This window comes from Carassius auratus, chromosome 21, assembly GCF_003368295.1.
Source record: "Carassius auratus strain Wakin chromosome 21, ASM336829v1, whole genome shotgun sequence".
NCBI classification, from domain to species: domain Eukaryota; kingdom Metazoa; phylum Chordata; class Actinopteri; order Cypriniformes; family Cyprinidae; genus Carassius; species Carassius auratus.
Genome location: NC_039263.1, coordinates 13,446,705 through 13,472,308, shown reverse-complemented (window position 1 = coordinate 13,472,308; position 25,604 = coordinate 13,446,705). Strand labels below are relative to the sequence as shown.

The following is a 25,604-nucleotide window of genomic DNA, read 5'->3' as shown; positions in this document are numbered from 1 at the left end:
TAGCACACAGGTGTAATACAGTTACGCAAGGAGTTCACACAAATGTGGAGCGAGTGACCGGCCCGCGTGAATCTGTATGTCAGATCCTACCCTCCGACGGTGTCGAGACACACGACGCTGGATACTTCGACGTGAGAGAGCGTTAGTTATGTGTCCGACGTCAGTTTGAATGTCACCCCTCCTGCTGCACTGTACAAACACAGCAGGAAGTCTAATCCCAGCTGAATTGGAAAAGAACTGAGACTTGCCAAGGAGAAGGGCACATTTCATGCTGAATGTAGCAGCTACGCCTGAGAGGCAAGGCTGACGCAAGGTGCAAAAAGCCAGCGGGCTACCTGCTGCCAGTCACTGGAGAATAGAACCATTGAGCGGCCAGTCGTTTTAATAGATATGAGAAAGGGCAGTACTTACGGAGCAGAAAGGTCAATGCTGAGAGCGCTTGAATATGGACATTGGTGATGTCATGACTTCTGACTGTATACACAGCAAACATCAGGGTGTATTGATTATGTTTAAATGACTCTAAAGGTTAATAGAAAAAAAGCATGCGCACATTTTGTATCAAACAATGGTAATGTTGAAGAGTCAAACCAAATGACTGAGAACAATCCAATAAGTGTTGAACAAAGGCAAGGCTGTTTAAAGTTTCATGCAGCCTGGGGGCACAAGACGCTGATGTGCTTTACTTTTCTCCTCCACAGATAAACCTGAGGTGACGATCAAGGTGGAGTTTCCACAGGGCCTGATTAGAGAGGGCGAGAGTCTGGAACTGACGTGCCAGGTTAAAGGCAAACCAGAGTAAGATGTCTTTCTCTCTCTCTCTCCCATGTGTTCCATTTCTGACAATATTGGCAACTTTCCAACTGTTTGTTCTGGTACGGATGAGTCAGGGTCATGGGCTTTCATCCACAGTGAGAACAGTCCTCTACCAAAACCCATAGCCAAATGTTTGACTGCCATCACAAGGCGTTCAGTGTTATTAATTATACCACATTCCTGATCCTGATTAAATTGGAAAAGCACCATTTCAAGATATTTTGTGATATTGCTTAATTGCATTTGAGGCATTTAATCAAAAAAATCTATTTTACACTTGATCTACGAGCTTTAATTTAGTTTGCCTACGCAATGAAATTGAGAAGAACGCTTGGCAAAATATTTGCTGAATTTGATCGTGCAATATATAGGTTGGCTTTTTACCAAATAATTGACTGTTGATTACTTTATCTTGTACACAGCATGAAATGTATACAAAACCTAAATCAATTAGCAAAACTTCCAGAATTAGCTTCAGAACATAAAAAACAATTATTGTTGTCTCAAAAAAAAAAAGTGTGTATGTGATAGAATTTGAAAGATGGTTCAAAGAAAGCTCAATTTTTTTTTTTTTTTGTATTTATTACATTTAGTTAATTATATTGAACATGCAGCAATTTCTTGTGGAGTACAAGCTGAAATGCATTTTTGATGGTCATGTTTTTTTCCAGCAGTATTAATAATAGTAATTTTCCATACGCCCTTGTTGAAAAATACACATTAGCCCCAAAATGTTTTTTTTTTTTTTCCTATTTTGTACCAAAATATCATTTTTTATTTCTATATTTTTACAGATTCCACTTGGTTTGATATCTAATACAGTGAAATTCATACATTTTTAAACAAAAGTGTCCACATATTTTCTGTGGTCATTGCACATGAGCAATGAGTGAGTTATTAATGTTAGTCCATTGTCCGAGCACATGTAAAGAAAGCCATTCCAGTGTTTTTACATTCAGCAGGCCCCTAACATCCCCAAAGCGAAATGCTGCGGGCAGACGAGGCGCCACCCGAATTCATTTAATAAAGATGAAAATACAATCAATACAGTGAGCAGAAAATTGGAAGTCATTTTCATTAAAGCTTGGAGAGGGGCTGCAGTCATTACTGTCAGACAGTGCAGGGCTTGGCTTGCCATCCCATTTGTATTCTCCGCCTCATGCCAGGTTCTCTGCAGCCCCTCCACTGTGTGTTTTTCCTCATGCCTTCCTCTCAATAAGGCACTTTTTCTAGGTCATTTCTCCCTTTCCATATCAGGAATGTCTGCATCTTTATGCCATACATGCATATTTAACCTCAGATTGAGACTCTTTGAGATTCCCCACTCGCTGCTCGCCATCAAATATTGTTTTGCTGTCCTCAGAGGCGGAGGATCAACTGCTATTGAACGCGAACCAGTCCTTTGTTTTCGAAGCTGTGAAGGTTTTTTGTTTTGTTTTTTTCGTATTTTCCCCTCTCTGCCCTTTTAAACAGGATGGTAAAAAGTTTAAACACTGACACAAAAACCAGAACAACAAGGGAAAGGCTCCTCAGATGCTCTTGGGAAATAACTACACTGCAGCAGTGCCATTGAAACTTGTGAGAGCCGAGCAGAGTTTAGAGCCTCTTTTATTTTTCCACAGTGGGTATAGCTCATTCTACTCATCACTGTGAAAGTAGAATAGGCTGTTGTGTGCCCGGTTCAGGTGTTTAGAGAACAAAAGGAGATCGCTCGCAGTGGCAGTTAATTGAGGCAGACAAGAGAAAATCACAGCCTTTCGCTATTTGTTACTTCGCCAAAATGTAGTTCATTTGCCAATGCCGTAGGCTGCGACATTGGTCGAATCCCACAATCTGTGTTACTGACCATAACTGATCTTTTTTTCCTGAGGTTAGGGCCATAGCTGGTTTTAGCCTCAGAAAGCACAAATTGCACATATTCACATGATAACATATTGCACACAAAAACAAAAAAAAAAGTCTGATTTGGATTCAGAATCATGTACACAAACTGTTGTGTCCATGGAATTACTCGCATGGTTCATTTGATAAACATATACTTGGGATTTTTTTTTTTGTTTTTTTTCTGTATTTTGTCATTTAAAAAAAGAAAAAAAGTTTGCAATGCTCTTTCCAGTTGTTTGTAGTTGCAGAATAAACATATATTTATACATATATAGCAATACTTTTTCTAGTTTTTCACCATTTGACAAAAAAAGTTTTTTTTTATCTAGATTTTGTCCCTTTTTTTAAGTTGCCATGCTTTTTCCAGTTCTTCATGATTGCAGAATATATTTTAGTTTCTTTTATTATTATTATCATTATTATTAATTATTTAATTCATTTATTTAATCTATTGAAACAATTGATGTTCCACTTTGATTGTAATTTTTACTAATATATTGCTAGAGGATTTCACCCAAAAAAAATTGACCAAGAAACATAAAATAAAACATTGAATTAAACATGATATAAGCAAGACTAAGTTACTACTTTCTTGTAAAACATTCTTGTAAACCATATTCAGAAATAGACTGAACTGCTCAAGTTTATATCCAACTTTGAATTTTTCTGCCATTTATTGTCCTATAAATCTTTATATAATACTCAGGCAACATCTTTGCCTAAGGAAGAGATCCCTTGGCCAGAGATAACTCTATATTCTGGCTACACAACTCTAAAGCAAAGCCAATTCTGCTCTGTGTCTCCATCCAGGCCTCATCAGGTAAACTGGGTAAGAGTGGATGACGACGTGCCATCTCACGCAGTTATCACCGGCTCAGATCTCTACATTGAGAACCTCAACAAGTCCTACAACGGCACTTACCGCTGTGTGGCGTCCAACTCTGTGGGCGAAACATACGCTGACTACATCCTTTATGTGCGCGGTAAGTTCAGTGTGACCGAGTAGTTCAGTCTCTCCGACCTCTTCCTCTTTCACCCACTCCACCACTCCATCTGAGTCATGGGTCAATAACATTGATCTCAATGACATTTCCTTTCCTTTAGGACACATTCTAATCTGACCATTTTCCTCTTGGAATTTACTTTCTTATATCTCTTCTTGCACTAAGCCTGTGGTGAAATTGCTGTCCTCCGTTTTCAGAGCGCAACAATGGACTGAGCTATTTTAAAAAGGATTTGTGCTGCAATGAGGATCTTTAAGTGAACAGATATACAGTTTATGTCAGCAGCGATGGAGGCAAACCCCAGCTAATTCACATTCGAGTCATTTTACCAAAACGATACTGTGAATAAGCTTTAAAGAAACCAAACTTTATTTGTTTAGGTGTGCATGTGTGGGAACATTGCTGCTGGTGGGTCTCCACAGAAACTTGGCTTTGCCCAGGTTGTGCGTGTTCCAAAAACTTGCCCCAGCACGAAGTGCAAATGCACCAGTAATTGCAACAGGCTTTTCACACGTTTCTCCCATGAGCGGCTTGGCAGTCGTTCCACGAGAAATTCATGACAGTTGAACCAACAGAATAGAAGAGAGAGTGACACAGCCACGTATGGTGCTGTGAGAGCTCAAAAACAGCGTTCAATATAACACACACTATCAGGACATGTTATGAATTCTACATCTGATGCTGCTTTTAATATTTACACAATTCAACCTTGATACAGTATCTGACATTAGAATTGCTAATGCAGAAACAGAGGCTGTCACCATTTAATCTAGCATCATGCTTCTCTGTTATATTAACAGAGTGACACTCAAATATATTCGACACACACATACATGTACGCTCATAAAGACCGGCATTGGTGACATCTGGGTGCTCTATAGTCTTATAATTATTCTCCCTCAAATTAATAGGATGACATCTGTGTATTACAAACATGGTGGCCCTGACACATTCAGCAAGACCCACAGCGCTTCTTGCATACTTTGCATATTACGGCATTCATTGAGGCACTGTTCAAATAAACTCTGTTTTACAGAGATGTTAAAGGGAAGGCAAAATGAGCATTTAGCAAGCTGTCTCGGTGAGGAAACGATTTCATACAGCAGGCATATGTAATGCATGCCATATCGGAAGGGTAATTATGAAGCTTTTCATGCATGGCCTTATGTAACTTCTATAAGGGTTGTTAACATGTTCAGCCCTTCTTTATAATAATAAATCTGCAGATTAGATGCAACTTGTCAAATGGCGCCATGCCATCACTCGCCAAAATCGTTGCAGCCATTATTCAGGTTCATGGAAATATTTTGAGAGGGCACCACTGGTGGTCTTGGCTTACTTATTGTCGAAATGATGAAAATGAGAAAAACGCCAAGTATGTTATAACTAATTTTCAAATTGAAATTTCATCCTGACGTATAGTTTTTTTTATTAATTATTATTGAAAATTACAATAGAAATTGAAGTGGAAATTTGACAGTCAGTAATCACCAAGCATTTAGTTGTATCAAAAGCATCTTGAGAATCATGAGGGTGTGTAGATATGTATATAGTATAAAGCAAATGCTGTAAGGAAGGTGATACTCAAATGGACTGATCAAACTAAGACTTGTCGAATGATTTATGCTGTAAATGTTTAAAAAAGCCACTTTATTACATACAAAATGTAAAATAATTTGAACATTAAGGTCCAGATTTTTGGACTAGTGGATTTTTGAAGATTAGTTGCATTAAACTAGTATTGTCAGGATTTACAAAAGGTGCACAGTGAAGAATTGGCTCTGAAAAGCTGTGGACAGTTATTTTTCTGCACCTGACCTTATTGCATATGCATTTGTTGGAGTTTCTCTTTCAGATGTACAGGGCCCTGTACATGACATGCAAGAAAAAATAAATAAATTGTGTGCATGATTTACTAATTCGTTACCTCAATGTAGTAAAATGTGCACACGATTACAATTGCATTCCCTCGATTTACTATGGCGGAACGAATTAGTAAATCGTGCGCACTATTTATAAATCGAGGGAATGCAATAGTAATCGTGTGCACGTTTTAGTACATTGAGGGAACGAATTAGTAAATCGTGCACACGATTTAACCTACTATTTTTTTCCTGCATGTTATGTGCGGGGCTCCGTACAGATGCAAAATTTATGGGCGAGAATATTAAATTGATTCATGCAACATGATAAACTAACGTTTACACTCATGAAATTACTGGTGTTCGCGCCATTATTTAACATCCCAAAAAAGCATTATTAAAGCAATCTGTACCTCAGAATTTTCCCCTCCCACCTGCGCTTTTATGGAATTGTGTGTTAATGCTAATTTCCCGTTTTGTAAATCTGCCCATTAATTTTATCATATTTAATTCATTCATCAAATCTTTTATTTAACATTTTGGATTTAAATGTAATATTTTTTTATAATTTATAGTCTACAATTTATTATTTTTGACATTTTAATTAATCAACTTTACTCGTTTTTTAAGACACTATGTAAAAAAAGTACATTTTAATTATTTATTCATCCATTTATTAAAATAATGCAATTTTAACTTTTTAAATTTCAATTTAATGTTATCATTATTTGTGTCATTGTTTGCTTATGAATGGGGAGCAAAGCATGCAACACATTAGAGTTAATATCAGATTCTCGGTTTGTGGTAGCAGATCTTCCTGGGCCCTCGATAGACAGCCAGAACAGATGTACTGCAGAGGCAATTTTTCTCTAATGCGTTTGTTCCCCAACTGTTGTGAAGCTAAGTGATGGAGAACACTTGGAGGGTGGCTGGCACTAAACTGGTTATGGGGGAAAAAAACATTCCCTGAGACATTTTCCAGGGCCCCCATCCCAGCATGCCCCTGCGGGGGAATGAGATCTAACACACCGGCCTGTAACAAGTTTACGGAGCGCCTCTAACCTAATAAAGACTACCTTTGCCTTCACAGCCCTGGCCTTTAATATTGCGCACTCCTCCTCTGCTTGTCACCCTCACTCACGTTTCCTCTCTGTAACAATTCCTCCATGCTTAGAGGGCTTTCCTTGGTATCTCACAGCCGCCCTGCAAAAATCGATCACGACAATGCACTTCCTTAACTGTGCTTAGAGTGCATGCTGAACCCACACACAAACATGATTTTGTTCACTAGGTGGGTCAAGAATCAGGGTTCCCATGGTATAATTGTGTTTTCAGGGCCTGGAAAAGTAAAATTTTTCTAATTATGCTCTGACCTAAAACATTTAATAGGCTAAATATTGTTCTTCTTTAGAGTAAACTTTATTTGTGAGTTATAGTCTGATTTGTACTGTTCTTTTTGAGTCAGTTATTTTTAAAGCGATAGTTCACCCAAAAATTAAAATGGTCATGTCGTCCCAAACCTGTTTGACTTTCTCTCTTTTGTAGAACACAAAATAAAAATTTTCAACGGAGGTTGATAATTTCAGTTCAATTCTTGGCATTTTAATTTCCCTTGTGTGCCCAGACATGACAATGGTAGTCATTGGGAACCAAAATTGTTTGGTTATCACCATTAAGTAATGACACAAGATGACATAATTAAACATTTTTTAGGTGTATATCTTGAATGAATCTATCATATTGACTCATCCTCAGTTTGAATGATTCATTCATAAATCGCTCAAAAGTGTTTTGTTTTATTATCCTAACCAATATTCTCAAATCACTGGAAAGATCTGACAAATGGAAACAAGTTGGGAGCCCTGAATAATATGCTTGTGGTTATGGAAATTTATATCCAACCACAAGCCAAAGTACAGCATCCTCCGAGGGAATCCCCTTTGTGTTTGTGTAAATGGCAAGCATAAACAGATATTTGTTTTAGTGTAAGCCCAAATCCTCAACCCTCGTACGTAAACCAATGTGGATTCAACACAGCTTGCTGAAAACACATTGCATGGAGATTGATAAACAGCCTGATTTTGTGACAAGCCTCAGACTTGTTTGCGGCACCTAATTGTCCCTTATATCCAACAACATGTGTAGCGCAAAAAAGAGTGCTGAGAAAGAACAGCTGGAGAAACAGCAGTCTTCCTAGCAGTGCATGTAACTCGAGAAGATCCAGTCTCGGTCCAGTGAGCTCAACATATGTAGGGAAAGGAAAAAAAAAACAATCTACACTGCTGTCATGATGGGTCCAGTCCCATCCCTGTGCTATAATGATGGAGCCCTAAATCACTTAACTCCATACTTTCCCTCTGTTCTTATAGCTTGCTCACTTTTATTCAATTCACACCAATCAGTGTTTCCCTTACAATTCATCGGATTGGTGACACACACATATAAAAGTCAGATTGCCCTGATAAATTTGGCTGCTGTCAAACACGACCTCGGCAGCCAGCCATTCAAAAATCTAGTCATCTGTGAATTCAGACATGCAAATGTGCCGTATTAGAGTTGGCAATGTAAAACCTTCCTGCTGGATGTCTGAAGATGACAGAATGCATTGCAAATGACGTGCAGGCTTTCGTATCTAAGCTGCACATTTGCCTACTGAATTATATGCTAGTTGTTGATGTAAAAGTACAAAGTTTCGTAACCATGGATAATTGGATAACTGTGGATGATATATGTGGATATATATATATATATATGTATGTAGCAACACAAAATTTGATATTTATTTTTGCTTATTTTAATAATTGTATTGATAAAGTGGGTTTCAAATTCTTCATTTTTGGTTTAAAAAACTTCAGTATGATGAACATAAATACATTTATAATAAAAATAAGACTATTTATTTATTTAATTGATAACAACAACAAGAACGATGTTTGTTATTCAGTTAAATTCCAAGTTCCAAATTCAACATTAAATTCAATGAAGTAATTAAAATAAATGCATTCATTCCCACAGAGGCATTACTCTCTCTTCTACAGAATAGGCACTTGTTGCATTTTTGTAGAAGTTATCATACTGTAGAGTTGCTTTGTAATTATTGAGAAACATTTCATAAATCTCTCATAACACGGTTCAGCTGGCAGGGTGGGTGCAGTTTTAAGTGCTTTTATGTCTCATAGCTCAAAGGCAGAGGAGTCTCTACCATCCACACCCATTTTATCCCGTCTGCCAAAGTCATTAACAAGGGCCGTCTCCTAAGCCCTCCCTTCATTAGCCTTTCATTGGAGTCGATCGCTTCAGTGCTGCTGCCAGTGTCAGATTTGCAGGTACTTATTGTTATTTTACGCTGTTCACTCACCTCTCTTGCTTACTGATTTACAAAGAGGAGGAATGTGCAATCTATGGAGGAGGAATGCACTCTAATTGAATTTACACTATAGCAAGGCAAAAGTGCCACTTCTACCATTTACTGATGTAATGTCCTTATTAAACAGTTGGAGGGAATTTCCTTGCATATGTTTCTGCATATGTTTACCACCTCTGGTAATAGCGTGCAGATCCTAACAGGTTTTTTTCTAGTGTAGTTGTTCTTAAAATTTTCTGGAGTATCAACTCTCTTCAAATCCGAAAATCAAACTATATATATATATATATATATATATATATATATATATATATATATATATATATATATATATATATATATATATATATATAAAATTGATTTTTTTTTATTTATTAGTTTATTTATTTTGTTTTTGGATTTGGTGATTTTTGCTATGTGTACCACCTAGAGGAAATCCAGTGATACACGTGTCTTATTTAGAGTACCACTAGCTATGTTTGCATCCATAGTTACAAATAAAACTTAAATGTGGAAAATTGGAATATTGCATAAAAAAAAAAAATTATTAAAAGTAAAGCACAGTTCCCATCCAGCGAGTTGAAGAGAAGAACATTTTAATTTCCTGATTAACTTTTGCTAAATATCTTGAAGAAAAATCTTATTTGCTGCAGTAGTGGAAGACACTGTATAATTATTTTTGTAAATCATAAATCACGAGCTTCAGAGTGCACAGCTGAAATATGGTCACATTATATTATTTTCAGAGCCTGCTGCTTGGGAATGCATTTCTGGGAGTTAATTATAACGAAGCACTTTGACAAGGCCTTGCTCAAGCATTTCAGAATGACAAAACTAGCATTTCAGATGCTGTGCAATGAGATGGGTCTGTTGGTTGGTCCAGATTTATGCTCTCCCATTGCAAAGTCACATGTCTTTTTGATGCACATTAAGGTATTTATTCAGTAAAAGTGTTTCCATTGTAGTTTACGCACATGATTTCTTACCGGATAAGAAATTTATCTGACTGTGCAATTTATGCACATCTTGGTATTTCTTTCCAGCATTTTTTTCTTTCTGTGTGTGTGTGTGTGTGTTTATACGATATCCCAATGTTTTATTTATTTGTTTGTGTGTGTGTGTGTGTGTGTGTGTGTGTGTTTATACTTTTTCCAAAGGGAGCAAAGCCTAAAACTGCCGCCTAGCCCCAAAGAATCCCACACTTTGCAATATTTGGGTTAAGCTCTCTCCCCTGCTCTTGCTAGTTTTGCTACAGCAAGCGAAAATCTCCTTGAACAAACACATAAAGCTTCCTGATGACAGAAGGTTGCTGATGGGCAAATCAACAGCCCTGAGCACCCATTGCTAATCACACTATTACTCACGTGTGTTTTTCCCTCTTCGTGTCGTTCTTGAATGACTGTTATCCATTAGGAGTCCCAGGACATGCCGAGAAATGCCATGCCGATTAAAGTACTCATCTAGTCAGCTCCTCGTATGTACCTCGCTCTCCTGATACCCTTCCTTGCGTCTGCGAGCCACTCATGCGTTGGTCCGCATCTCATTTGGGAGATGTGCCGTTTTAGCAAGTGGCTCAGCGAGGGAGGGAGTAAAATATGATTTCTTATCCTAGTGTTAGCGTTTGCGTGTCTGGGGAATCGGTGTAACCGGCAGTATTTTGCAGTGGCCTGGGTTTAATGAGCCTGCTACACATGCGCGCCCCGGCCCGTTGCTATGATTCATAATGTGCTGTGATAAACACACGCTGGGATGACATGGCAGGTATGCACTGTGAAAGTCAATAAGCCCTGATACTCAGGGCATCAGTTTGCCTTTTAAAAAGATAGCTACAAAAAAATTTACTAAAATGGGCTGTTCCTAAATGCGGTGAGTTATAGATCCAATCGGCCTGCCAAGTTTTTAATGAGCTATTGACACCAGTGATCTCAAACATCTTTTAGGCATTTACAATTCATAACGGAGTGAAGCCAATAAAGTTGGCCCTCCGCTGAGTTAATGCGAACGTGTGTTAAGTAGGGTTTTGGTTTCTCCATCTTTCTATATTAAAACATTTATGTGTCTGCTAGTTCATACAGAATTAAGGTTTTCAGGCTCAGCACGCATTATTTAATGCAAATATAGTCTATAGTGCCTATTGATCAAATGTGCTGCTGCTTGTAAAGTGACCTCTATAGCTCTTCGTTAGCCTGTATTTGCCATGCTTGACTGCTTGCGGAGTTTCCTTGGTCAGCTGTTTCCTTTTCCCTTTTTGCCATAGGATATTAAGGATGGCCGAGTGTGTCAAAATATTAAACACTTTAGCCCTGTGCTTTCAGATGCATGATTATTTTTAAATCCTACACAGTTTAGCAGGTTCAGTTTGCTGGTATACTTCATCACAAGCATGAGAAATCCACATGGTTATGCACTTCTGGAAGTTGTCTGGGAGAGAAATTTTCACCTAGTTGCAATTGCCGTGTGAATCAGTGTAGTTTGAGACAGGTAACAACTTACAGCTGAAACCTGTGATCCATTACATTTTTTTATTGGCATGCCAAACATACAAATCTTTGAAAGTATCTTTTCCCTCAGAACGTCCAGTAAAGCAGTCACATCCACTCCTATATCTTAAAGAGATGAAGAGAGTGCAAAAGTGAACACTGTATTTTTGGGTTATTATGAAGAAGAAATGTGCTTTCTTGTTGTTTAATCAGTTTCGATAGATTAGTAATGTTTCTATTATATATATATATATATATATATATATATATATATATATATATATATATATATATATATATATATATACATACATACATACATACATACATACATATATATATATATATATATATATATATATATATATATATATATATATATATATATATATATATATATAGTAATATATAGTAATATATAGTAATATATAGTAATGAGAAATGTTTTTGAGCCAGCATATTAGAATGATTTCTGAAGGAAATCATTGCAGGTATGAATTGCATATTAAAACATAGTGAAATGGAAAATTAATATAAAAATGTTAATAATATTTTACAATAGCACTGTTTTACTGTATTTTTGATCAAAGAAATGTAGTTGTGATGATTATAAGAGATTCACCACATTGGTAACACACAAGTAAATGGATTGATTCTCACTATTAACCAGTTGATTATTAACATGCCTATTATTAACATATTGGCTGTGTATTAGTACATATTGTGCATGACCATATTCTACATCCCTAATCCTACCCCATACCTAAACTCAACAAATACCTTACTAACTGTTAATAAACAAACGTCAGAGTTAATGGTTTGTTAATTGCAAGCATTTAACCTTAAAGGGGTCATTGGATGCCCATTTTTCACAAGTTGATATGATTCTTTAGGGACTTAATGAAAAGTCTGTAACATAGTTTGGATAAATGTTTCAATAGTAGTGTAAAAACTGTTTTTTACCATGTCAAAAACAGCTCTTTTCAGAGCAAGCCGTTTTGTAGCATTTTCCTGTAATGTAAATGAGCTCTGCTGACTCCACCCCTCTCTTCCGAGTCGTTCTATGAGGGACTGTTTACTTTAGCCACATTCATTGTGAAACTTGCTTATTAGCACATTATTAGGAAAGGTGATTTGCAAAGGTTTTTTAAAAAACCTTATCCTCATTTCTGTTGGTAAAGCTGGATCACAAATGAATCGCGCAAACATGAACGCATTTAGGTAGATCGGGGTTGCATTCCTTTCAGAAACAAACGTAATCCACTGCATCCTCAGTGGCTCAGATGTCAAGAGTAAATGACGACTGCTATGTTCATTATTACATCCAACAACAGAACACCTCAATCGCTTAGGAGTCATTGTCTACATCTGCTCTGGCGTCGAGACAATGGCGGACTGATGACAGCTCACCCAGGGTGGGTCTGAGGTAAGATGCCAGTCCAGTCTGTGCTGAAATGCCATTGTCAATGAAACTATTGTGGGAGGGTCCTGTCTGTGTGATGTCACAAAGACAGGCATCTGAGATCGGCTCGATTTGAGAACGGGGTAAAAAAAAATTGTAGGTTAAAAAAAAGAAAAACTATATATATTTTTATCATTATAGAGTGGTTGCGTACACACACTGCCAACACACTTTTCATTTTGAACAATTTGTAAAACTGCATGTAGCATCCAATGACCCCTTTAAAATAAAGTGTGACCAAGGCACTATAATAGTGCTATTAAAAGTGTTACAGTAGTAAGGGTAAAAAAAAAAAGAAGCATAATAATGTCAAACTAAATATACCATTACTTTAATACTCAATTGAATAAATGAATACTGTTTTACTTTATTATTATTTTTATTATTGTTATTATTATTATTATTATTATTTATTTTAGCTTTGAACAATAATGTATTTAAAGTCTAAATGGGACCACCATTCAAATTATTTAAATAGCTTAAACCTCTTTTTACAAAAAACACATTGATTTGTTGAAACATCACCTTAATTAAATAATGTTTATTATGCATTTTAAAGTTGTTGTTTTTTTTGTGATCCAGTGATTATTTTTTTTTTTTTTTTTATTAACTAAAGTGACAGCTGGCCATAGTATCATAGTTATTTTAAAATTCTGACATCGCTCAGCCTCTTTCATGCATATCAATAAACTATATACTACTTCATTGTTATTTTAAAATGTTTTAATTCTCATGAAGTGAAACAATCACATTTATTTCATCTTTAGCCCAGGTGAGACACATGCTTCACTTATATGTTTCCATACATTTCCACTTCCAATTCAAATTTCAGTCTTAAACAATGTCATTGGTCTTTTAAAAATGTAATGTGAACATATTAATCCGATGTGTAACATGCTTTAAAATATACAAAATACTTTTGTATTACATTGCATATTGTGTTGCGTATATTCGGACTGAGAGATTGAGACTGTATTATAACTTTACATGTATATACTTTTAAGGACTAAAAGTGTCCTTAACAAGTGTTTAGTGTGGTTAAAAGCCCTGTAGTGTATGGCACGCAGTACATGGCTGCCATTTTCTGAGTGATCCCGTGTATCAGCAGAGGAGATGGAGGCAGAGTTCCTCTCTGCTTCATCCTGCTGGATGTTTATCATTAGAGAGTGGAAGCGTTTTTGGGCTCCCACCGTGCTCTTTTGATGGAGCGCAGACAACAAAGTGGGGAGGGGAGACAGCCGACCAATTTCCCCCACCACAGATGTTAACACAGTGGTATCTGTCTGTACGCGCTGGGCAAACAGTGGCGTGGGCCATGCCGCTTTTCACGCCTGTTATCTCCCCGAGAAACATCACTCGCTCCCATGCCCGAGCGCCCTCCTTTCCCATTCCTCATTTCATTAATGTTTGCCTGTTTGTCTCTCCATGAAAAATCCTGATCACCCCATGCACCGGACTGGCTAACACACCCGCTGAGTTAACTCGCCAACATCAAACACGCTAAGCTTGTCACGACCGCTGCAACTGGCTCTGGGGTCTATCAGAATTGCGTCCAGCACTCCACACTACAAATTGCTAAATCAGAAGCAACATTAGTAGATAGTAGGGAGGGAAAGCAGCTAATGAAGTGTGAAAATGCAAAAAACAAACAGGAGAATGTATGCCAGGACCCCTTCTGTGTGTCGTGGCTATGGTCATTTGTTAGCATGGACATTTTTAATGCATAACCATCTGCATTTTATGTTTTCCTTCATTTCTAATCATTCCCTCATGTCATCATTTCATTTTGGTTGGATTTCTTTTAACTGTTGTTAAATGCTGTTTTATTCTATTTCCCAAACACTAAATTAGCAGTAAATGTTTACACACACACACACACAAAAAAAATGTCTTTGCAGTACTTTCCCCAAAGTTGCCATTCCTAATGACTTCTTCACGAGAGAGTAATATTTCATTTTGCACAGTAGTTATGCTTAATAGTTCACCTACAGTTTATAGACTAATTTACCATCTGTTGAGTAAAGCTACACATAATACACAACACGAATCTGTCTCTCATTGTTGTTGATTTGATCATGTTTGGTTTCGTTTTTCCTGATTTTTTCCCCGTATGTCATGTTTTTTTTGTTGTGTTTTTCCATCTAGATGCCCTTACCACAACCCCTAAACCCACAACCACCACCACCACCACCATCTCCACAACAACCTCCCCTCCAGACATCATACAAGGTATGGTATGACCTCAGTCCACCTGCTCAACCTGACTGTGTTTGTGTGTGCATGTGGATGAGAGAGAGAGAAAGAGAGAGAGACAGATAGGCTGCCAGCAGCTAGCCAGGCCTGATAAGATTCTCTCGCTGATTAAGATAGGACAGTGTCCCATATGAGAACAGGCCAGGGCTAGGCCGAGCTCGCAGTGCTGTCGGTGCCACATGTCAGAGCTGGCTCCCTTCACAATTCTCTCAAATTTTAGCCCAGTTTGCTGCTTTAGCGGCGTAATCTTATCAGGATCTGGCGCTGTATCCAGGCCTGTCTGGTGCAGGGATTACAGAACCCCCTTTATGTTTCCTGTGGGCTGACAATGACTGCAGAGTCTTTGTGGCCAAGAGGAACCGGGATCAAGCGTGTACATGTTTGGATTTCTCATTTACCGAGCCAACCACATCCGACTGCACAGGTATAATGATACAAAAATCATGTTTTGTTTGTTTCATTATATCAAATCCCTGTCCATGCTATTCATTTTATACTACAATCTGGTATGCAATAGCGTATTATCACATTTGTTGTTTATGCAAAGCGACTTAATGTGTCTTTTATCAGTATATATCACATGTATATCACATACAGTTGATTATAGTTGATTGGCTTCTGAATGTCATGATGATGTAAATAAAATACGGTACTCATAGTCCTTCATTCTCTAGTAATCGCAAGCTTGTGTTGGTCAGGGTTGCAGGGTGCGAGTTGGATAGGTTGTAGGTGAACCTAAAATCTAGGCCTCAGAGAATTTATTTTAAACCATAGGAATGTTGTGAATATCAATTGTTTGTAAATAGTCAGAAAATGTTCCAGGAGAAGAATGATTAAAGAAGGGCACAAATGTGGAGCAGTATGTGTTGATTTGCTCGGCAGTTAAACGGCAGTCTTGCTTTAGTTCGCTTTATTGCTACAAAAATAGTTCACCAAAAAATGAAAATTAGCTCATGATTTACTCACCCTCGAGGCGTTCTATGGGTATATTACTTTATTCTTTCAGACAAATCCAATGAGAGTTGTATTAATAAATGTCCAAGCACTGGGTGCAATTCTGTTCAACAGTCCAAAAGAAGACCAATAAAGAATTTGAGTGAAGTAACCTTTTAATGTGAATTTTGAAATATTCATTGTTTTAATGTTTACAGTACTTGCAACATTATTAGTATGTTAACATATACTACCACTCAAAAGTTTGGGGGTTGGTAAAGATTTTTTGAAAGTCTCTCATTATTTCTTTCAAAAATGAAAAAAAAAAAAAAAAACCTTAAACCCCAAAATCTTGAAGGGTACTGTAGAAAGCAGATGGCTACATGGTAATATTCAGTCAGTTTGTTTACGTGCTGTGACGCAGTGCCCACTATTAACCCTTAGTGACCATTTAAATAATTGGACATCACCTGTTGAACTTATGCTGCATTTATCAGCATCTAAATAGCTTCTGCATTGATTAAAAAAGACAGATGCGTGACTGGGGGACAAATCTGTGCCTATGGCCAGGCCACGGACCACACTTAGAAAACTGGGCATATGGCCACTGCATGGTCAATACAATTAACTTCAGCTCTTTTCGCACCGGGTTTGTTTGAACCTTGCTTATTGTAGAATCGGCTCTGTTGCTGAACAATACGAATGCCCCTGCGATACTGACCACCACAAGCTCATTAGCTACTCTAATCCACTCTACTCAACATAAAAAGCACACAAAAGCTAATACGGCCCCCGATGATGGAAAGCTAAATCAATGTTGCTGCTGGTTTCAATCTCTAAAAGAGACCCTGATGTAATTTGCTGCGTGTAATGATTGTGATATTGAAGCAACCGATTGAGATCGGTTCTCTCTCAGTTTTCTCCTTCCTCAAGGCAATTCTTTATATTACAGTGAAAACCGTGCAGATTGCTAGAGATTTGTCTCCGTGTTTAGTTGTGTACTCGGGAAACCGAGTGGGAGCAGCCGTCGGTTCCGGGGGCAATCAAAATCTTGGACCGACTTGTGCGAATGATTTGAGAGAATCTATAAAGGGCTGTGAAATGAATCGGCCGTGATTAGGCTACATGATTGTGTTTAATGAAAGAAGCGATGACGCATACTAATGAGACACACCCTCTTTCTTCATTAATGAGGTGAATGAATCTCGTTAACATCGCTGCCTGCTGCACACATTGATCCTCCAGGGGTCCAACCTGCAGGCATCGCTGTGGATAAACAGCCCTGATAGGGAAAATATTATTCAATTACAGATATGTTGCATTGTTTGTGTGAAATGATTCAGACAAAGCCTCTGCAGCAGATATGCTTTCCACAGGCCGTGTAGACCTATAGCGATGCTATATCAGGCCACGTTTTTATCGCTTTCCCCTTAAGGAGCATCCTATTTTGCCCATGTACTTCAATAGGAAGAGTGGGTCCTAAGTAGCCACACTGCTCCCTCCTTCTGCTGATTTCATTTATCCTTTGGCTGGATGTGTATAGTTCAGGAACACCACATGAATTTATCAGTCCAGAGAGGTGGAGTCCACTTAGAAATTTAATAAATTTTTGATAAACTGGCTATAAGAGAAATGGAATGGGCTATACTGCACTTTTAAAAAATCTATTAAAGCCCTAACGCAAGGCTAAAGTGCTCCACAGCTTCAGGAGGTGACATTTAGAGATGACTAAATTGCCATTTACACTAAAAAATAAATGGCTAAATGGAGGGGCCTTGCTTGCCACCATATGCAATGGGGACAGATGTCATTAATTTTTATTTGTATTGCCTTTTTTCTCCGCTAAACACCGCTCAGAAATGGATGTTTATCGATATTTCTGAGAGCTTTTTTCCCCCACAAAGCTTTTGCAAATTTGATCAAAGATGAGGCATTTCTTCCTCTGCCTCTCTCTCTCTCTGACTGACAACACAATCTGTCCTCCATCTCTCTCGTTTCTCCCTTCCCGTCATTTGCTCCCTCTTTCTATCCATTTATCTAACTGTGACTTTGAGCCACAGTAAAAAGGGAAGACTGAATGAAGACTCTGAAGGTGTTGTTTAGTCCCCTCATGTCCCCATTTTCCCCAGACTATTGTGTTTATTTTTGTAGCCAAGCCCCTTTTTTATATTATGTCCCAAAATCTGTAATTCTGAGCTGTGCTGAGAGGCTCTGTGTGAATGAGATCCTCTATTTTAGAGCTATCTTGCTCACTTTTACTTTTGTAATCTATCTCTTCCTCATTTTTTATTTTAGGTTGAACACAGGAATTGACACCAGCTAGTTTATGTGAATGTAAGGATTTTTTATTGTGTTTTATTTTAACCCCTAAGTTTAATGTTTTGGTGTGAGCAGTAGCATTAGTGATAACTGCCTAAACAAACACTAATAATGAAAATATTACAAGCAGCTTTCCAAAACAAGTAGCATTGCCACTGTAAAATAATGTGTTTCAGTATTACTATGTATCATTATAAAGCAAATGCAATATTCTAGATAAATGGACACTGCAAAAAGCACTGCTAAAACAATGTTTACCTCATTAATGACATGGTTGACCTTGCTAATAAAACACTGGGGAATAAGATTTTTCTTTTTTTTGCATCCGATTCATTTTAGCAAGTAACAAAAAATAAATAAATAAAAATAAGGGAGGGAGAGGGAGGAGAAAAAAGTGCTTTTGTCAGGGCTTAAATTGCATAAACACCATCTGGTAAACTGATTTTGGAATTGAACAAATGAATTGCCCAGCAAAAGCACTTGCACATAAGATAGAAGTCCATTTCTCTCCCTGTCTGATTCCGGCTGCAGAATACAAGCCAGACAAAGAGAGATGGCTCGCTGGCAGAGAAAAGGCTAATTCACTAAAGGTCAATTGCATTACCACAGGGAAAACAATCACTGCAGAGCTTTGATACACAACCCAGGGAGACCATCCTCTAGAATTTATTGCACTTAGCGTCATGCAAACACAGAAATGCTCCCAATAAGTCTTTTTTATGTAGAGGTGTATTGTTATGGGAGCTATGATTACATTCTATGATGGCTAACTGGAAATAGGATGGTAGAACTCTGGAGAATGTTCAGCCAGCCAAGCATGAACCTGCCTGACATCACAGGCTCCCTAAATACAAACAGATAAATAATAAACTCTTAATGAAAAAATAAACCTTATCCATTTGCTCATTACTGTCCCAGTCAGTCATATACTCAAACAGATGCCTAATGTATTTAGCTGCAAATTATACCGAGAACACATTCCTTCTTCATTTGGTTAAATGGGAAATACAATTTAAGTATACAGAGCATTCAGTGCTGAGAAATCATGAAGGGTGTCATTGGACAGTTATTGCCAATGAAAAGCAGATGACAAAGTAAACTGAATGTTATATTCATGAACATGAGGACATTGATGCAAACCCCACCTTCAGTCTCTCTTTTACGTTTTTAGGGATTGATAAAAATAACGTTAAAGGGGTAGTTACATTTACATTTCATCATTTAGCAGATGCTTTTATCCAAAGCGACTTACAATGAGGACAAAAGAAACAATCCAAATCAACAAAAGAGCAATAATATGCAAGTGTTGTGACAAGTCTTGGGTAGTCTAACACAGAACACATTAGTCAGGTTTTATATATATATATATATATATATATATATATATATATATATATATATATATATATATATATAACCTTACTATGCATTCTGTTACCAAGACTGTATGTATATATAAAACCTTGATGTTAGGTATATATATATATATTGCCTTTCAAATTTAAAATTTTTATTTAATTAGTTTAATAGCTGACTATTTTCAGAAAAACACATTTTCAGTCTCCTTAAAGTCTGTTTTAGGGGTTTCCATAAACAGCTTTAATTAATCCCTTTTTGCACAATAGATTCATCACAAAATGTTACTCTAGTACAGGGATGTAGAGTCCTGCACGGGTTCAGGTACCCGACAGGTGACCCACAAATTTGGCTGAAACGGGTGAACACAGGGACACGGGGAAACACGGGTTCAAAACAGTCACGTGCAAACGTAAAAATAGGCCTACGTTCCACTTTTAAAAAATCACATCCGTGTGAACAGCTCCATGAGTCATTAGTTAACAGACGTAAAAGACCAGCCAGCTGTTTTTTTTTTATATATATATGTGAAAAAATGTGTTTGATTTAAGCCTATTTCAAAATGTGTGTCATAAAATTATAATGCGCATACAGCTCAACTAACGTGATCATCATAAAGGTGTTTAAACAACAATACACTTCCACTTGCATGTATTTGGCAATTGGAATATCAGATATTTAATTCCAAAGCTAACACATTTGTGAATATGGGCCTAATCTAGGCTATCCAAGTTTTTTTTTTTTCTGAAAATGACTTTCAGATGTGAATGATTTAAAAATGGGTGCGTTCGACTTGAAGCACAACCTCAGACGGTGATATGATTCGCTCTTTTGCTATTCTATTTTGTTTCAGGATCAAAAATACAACAAATGAAAGCATTTATCTGTATTTCCAACGGATGAGAACTATGCATATACATTCATAAATCAGTCAATTTTGTATTTTATTATGAGATATTTTATTCTAATGTGATCAGTGACTCAAGCACTGATGGACCATAGAGCACGCATTTCGACATTTGCAGTAAAAACGTGAAATATAAATTCTCAGAAAATGCATTTAATACCAATATATTGAAACGTCTGTTTATATACTCCATTAATAAAGGACTCCAGACATTGGAAAAATAACAGTCCACATGCGTTTTATATTTAATATGAGGGAAATGGACATGCGTGCATGCGTGACACAAAAAATATTTAACTTTTAGGTAGCAAAATATTTTTTACTAATTCTGTCAATTACACTAAGGTTATTAGCTACATTGTCTGCTATATATTTGCTTCTTATTTATTAAATACGGGCAATTGATTGATAAAAAATTTAGATAAAATGCATAAAAAACGAATATCTTTTAAAAAGTTTTCCATAGGCCTAAATAACTTCTGTATGACCTGGCAATAAAATTCGAAAAAAAAAGTGTGTCTAATGTGATTGGCTTAACTGATTTGATTGCGGGTGCGGGTCGGGTGTCGGTTCTATTTTAAGCGGGTTGGTTCGGGTGCGGATTTTAATTAGTGCTGCTGTCGGAAAATTGGTCGGGTGCGGTTTTAAGCACTGTGGGTACGGGCGAGTGCGGATTTACAAAATCGGACCCGTGCAGCTTTCTACTGGGATGGGCAACTTTGATAGTGACGAGGGCCAGCATTTTTTCTTTTATATCAAGGGGCCAGATTACTAATCCACATCCACATACCTTTTACACCATCTTAAAGTATAACTAATTTGTTTTTAAAGATTTTATTAACTAGAAAACTTTGCAGTTATGCTTATTCTGAAGGAAAACTTTGTTGTCAGTGGACAGAAATATTACCCCAACAAGAAATATTTCCCCAACAAGCCAATGTAAATATAAAAAATATTAAACAATTTTTTAAGACATTTAGAGACCTTTTTTAGGATCTGCACTTCAAATTTCAAACTTTATTCAATTTTTAAGTAAAGGGATGAGTCAAAAGTATCAATTATTATGTTCATTTAAACAATTATTATCAATACATTTATATATATATATATATATATATATATATATATATATATATATATATATATATCTTAGTGTGTTAATTGTTTAGATTTTTATAATGCATTTGGTTTTTGTCGATCCATCCCTGCTCTAGTATATCTTTTCACATTTTAAATGAAGAGCTGCATGGTGCTGAGATTCAGCAGTTGTGCCCTTCCCCTGGGCACTGGGTGCATGTTTCGCTGTCGTTTCCTGTGCCACACAAAGCTGTTGCAATTAGCCACGAAGCTGTGTGCCTATTGTCATCTCTGCTGATATCAGCTGCTGATGTAAGCAAGGACACCGCCTCAGGTGACCCACACTGAAACAAAGGGCCATGCACAAGGGGGAAGCCGTTGCTCATCAGCAAGTTGTTGACGGACTTCTGCCTGAACCAGTACTGGGCTTAGCAGGCTTCCAGAGGCCCTCTGAAGACTGGGAGTTGGAGGAATAGCTTGAAGATTATAATGCTCATTTTGGATCAGTTTCCACCATTTTTTTTTCTGTCCCTGGATAAACAACCAGGACAGCTCCCTTACATCCCACCTGCTTCCTTCGTGTCTCCTCCCTTCTCAGCGAGAACATGCTCCAAACCATCTGCCTGATGGCAATCACAGCATGCATGGAGTGATGGAAACCCTCCACTTCCCTCTTAATGTCAAATAATAACCTGAAGATATTATTGCTCATTTTGATTGTGTTTTATTCGTAGACTCATGCTTCATCTCATGACTCTCTCCTTGAAGTGTTCGCCTCGAGTACTCAGTGCCCACTTTTAGAGGTGCTTGACAGTTCATGTTTGATAATGTTTCAAACTTCTCCACCCAAAGGCGCAGTGGCTCAATACTTATACAAAGGCTTGCTGTGCAGCAGTAAGTGTTGTGTTATTCAAGTCATTCATTTTTCTGATGGTGGAAGCACCATTTGAAGGACCTAATGTCAGCAGTATGCTGAGAAGTTTCTTTAGTGATTTATATTAAAGGCCTTGCTGTGCTTTTGTGCCAGATGAACGCCTTTAATGATGGAGAGAGTTTTTTTTTATTTTGAGGACTAAAGTGCAGTCAAACACTAACACAGTGTATTGATATAGGTCTCCTGCCCGTTTAAAGGTTCTTTACCTAAAGCCCTAACAGCAGGGATCGCAAGTACTGCGTGCTCTCTGCTCTTTCTAGTTCTTGGCTATATGAACTCAGTTTTTATAGCATGACTGAAGCCTGTGAACCTTTCACAAACCTCCTCAAAATACATTCAGCAAACTTCAAATTTCAAAATTAAAAAATCCTTTTTCGAATTCATGAATTGGAATTTTATTAGTTAGGCGAGCTGTTATTTACACTAATATTATCCCAAACAAGGTTTTTTGTTTTTTTTTAAGCTGGCTGAAATATAAGATACAGTAATTTAATAAATAATTATGATGATGATAATTATAATAAATATTCATTTTCAGTGGAGGTTCTGTGAGTAAAGTGCTGCAAATTTAATAAATTATTATTTTCAAATAGTTTATCTCAGTAATATTTAATAATTTATCTATAAATTTAATGGCACATTTTGTTTACTTGTAGCTAGTTTTAGCAATTTTTTTTTTCATTTTATGGTTTTATAATTTTACGTTTATAATATTATTTTACATTTAAAAATACAAAATGATAATATTTGTATATTAATTTTAGAACTAAGTCACTTTTCATTTGACTGAAATGATAATTGTTAACATCATTAATAACAGTATTTTAAGTGATGGTTCTCTGAGTAGTGTAAGAGTGTATGTGTAAGTAGCTGCAAGTTTAATAATTTTGTGTATTCGTTTTAAATACTGTTTTTCATATATAATTTCAGATATTTTAGTTGGTGGTCATTTCAGAATTTCAGAAATATTAGAAACTGCTAAATGATAATATCATATAATATACAAATTATATCACTCATAATCACTTTAAAATTAGGCTTTTATCTTTTGAGAAGCGTTTGCTTTGATTTTGATTTGCAGTCTTCACAGTTTACAGTATATGAAAGACAGACCACATGAAAAAAAAATATTTGTAATTACACAGGTCATTCCAACCTCTGTAAGAATAATATAGTAATACATTAAATGTTTAGTCAAGTTCATACTCCTTTTATTCTAGTCTAGTTTTAGTTTATGAAAACTGATGACATTTCAGTCTAGTTTTAGTTTATGAAAACTGATGACATTTTAGTCTATTTTAGTCAATGAAAATTGTATTTTAGTCTCTTTTTAGTAATGCTATTCTATTTAACACAGTCAATATAGTACAAGTACTTAGTAGTAGAGATGAAACCAACATTATCTTTTAACCAAACCCATTTCAAACCAGGTTATCTTATTATATTATTGTTACCTCAAGAATACATCCATTTCAGACACGGAAGACTCTCTGATTTGAATTTACAACAATTATTTTACCAGCCAAACATGTTAAAAGTACACACACACATAAATTTAAATAAAAACAGTATATAAAATAAAATAAACTCTGCTAATTTTTCTCCCAAAGATGAACCCCGGCTGGCCGGCCATCTGTCCCTTTCTCTCTGCAGTGTTGCCGGAAGTTCGCTTTGAGTGTGCAAACTCATTTCGTCTGGCGGAGTGCACTCCATTTTTTGTAACTTTCACATAGCTCTGGATTCCAACATCCAACATGCGATTCTAGCCGAACATGCACGTTTGTGTGAAACAGAAGCAGTTTAATGTGAAGTTCAAATTCCACGAATTTTTGACGGAAAACATTTTTTTTTTATTTTACTTTAGTTTAAGATTGTTTTAAGTTTGTACATAAATTATTAATTCATCAACTCATTCATCACAAGACTTGTACTGGCAAATGACTTCTTCTCACCGATAAATTCCCAGCGGTTTTAGAGGACAATTACTCTTCATTGCTCCCCTGTTGTTTCAAAGAATAGTACAATGGTGAACGCGACAAGTATAAAAGACTCGTCCGTTTGGAAAGGTGCGCTCACAATCAGCAGAGCCAGATGAAAGTATAAATCCTGATTAACTTTGCTTGTTGTCGTCTTCTAAATAATGCCGCGAGTGGGGCTTGAGGAAGTAACGTTACTTTCGTCTGTGCAGTGCGACCTGATGCAGCCCTTGAAGTGAGACTCAGGAAACAGAAATACTGCAAAATAATGATAATGAGACTAAACGAGATGAAATACCATTATAACATTTCGTTTAGTCTCATTTTGGTCAATGAAAATGAAGAGACATTTTAGCATATTTTTTCGTTTTGTAAACCACATTTAGTTTCAATTTTATTCGTCAACAATATTGCATTATACATTTAATTATAGTCATCGTCACATGACCAGCATTTTACGTTGCGTCATGTGATAAAGGTTTGTTGACGCCGATATTTAGTCATAATTTTCGTTAACGAATGCAACACTACACTGCAAGTCGCATTGGATAAAAATAGCTTTCTAAATGGCAAACAATTAAAAACTGAAATGTTAAATGTTAATCCCAGCATTCATACAGTAATTCATTTCTGTTTTACTTTTAAGTGACACACTCATGTTTTAATCCAAGAAGCACTCCATCCAAAAGCAAGCAGTGCTCTTGATCTCCATCTTGTGATCCAGTGAGCGTGCATCACTCATCTACCTTTGCACAGAAAATGCTTGGTATTCTATGCATCATCTGCACTGCTTCTTTCCATCGATCTCTGATAAATATTGAGGAATACTCAACTGAATCATCAAAGCAACAAGTGGATTAGGACTAGATCCTATCTAATCGAGCTGAGAGACACCAAGTTATGCTTTAAGGGCAAAGTTTGTGTTGCCCTAACAGTGATTGACATCTCTAATGTTTCTTCCTATAACGAGCACCTCT

The 25,604-nt window shown here is 36.8% G+C and overlaps 1 protein-coding gene across 5 annotated transcripts in view; it reads left to right on the top strand.

Moving 5' to 3' along the window:
* cadm1a (cell adhesion molecule 1a) overlaps positions 1-25,604 on the top strand; it is a 280,121-nt gene that overhangs the window by 229,699 nt on the left and 24,818 nt on the right. For 3 of the 5 annotated variants that reach the window (XM_026196118.1, XM_026196119.1, XM_026196117.1), the window contains 3 exons: positions 702-798; positions 3,511-3,683; positions 15,018-15,101. In XM_026196118.1, the coding sequence (XP_026051903.1) occupies positions 702-798; positions 3,511-3,683; positions 15,018-15,101 (354 nt within the window). The remainder of the gene's footprint in view (positions 1-701; positions 799-3,510; positions 3,684-15,017; positions 15,102-25,604) is intronic. The other 2 variants (XM_026196121.1, XM_026196120.1) reach the window with 1 other exon arrangement.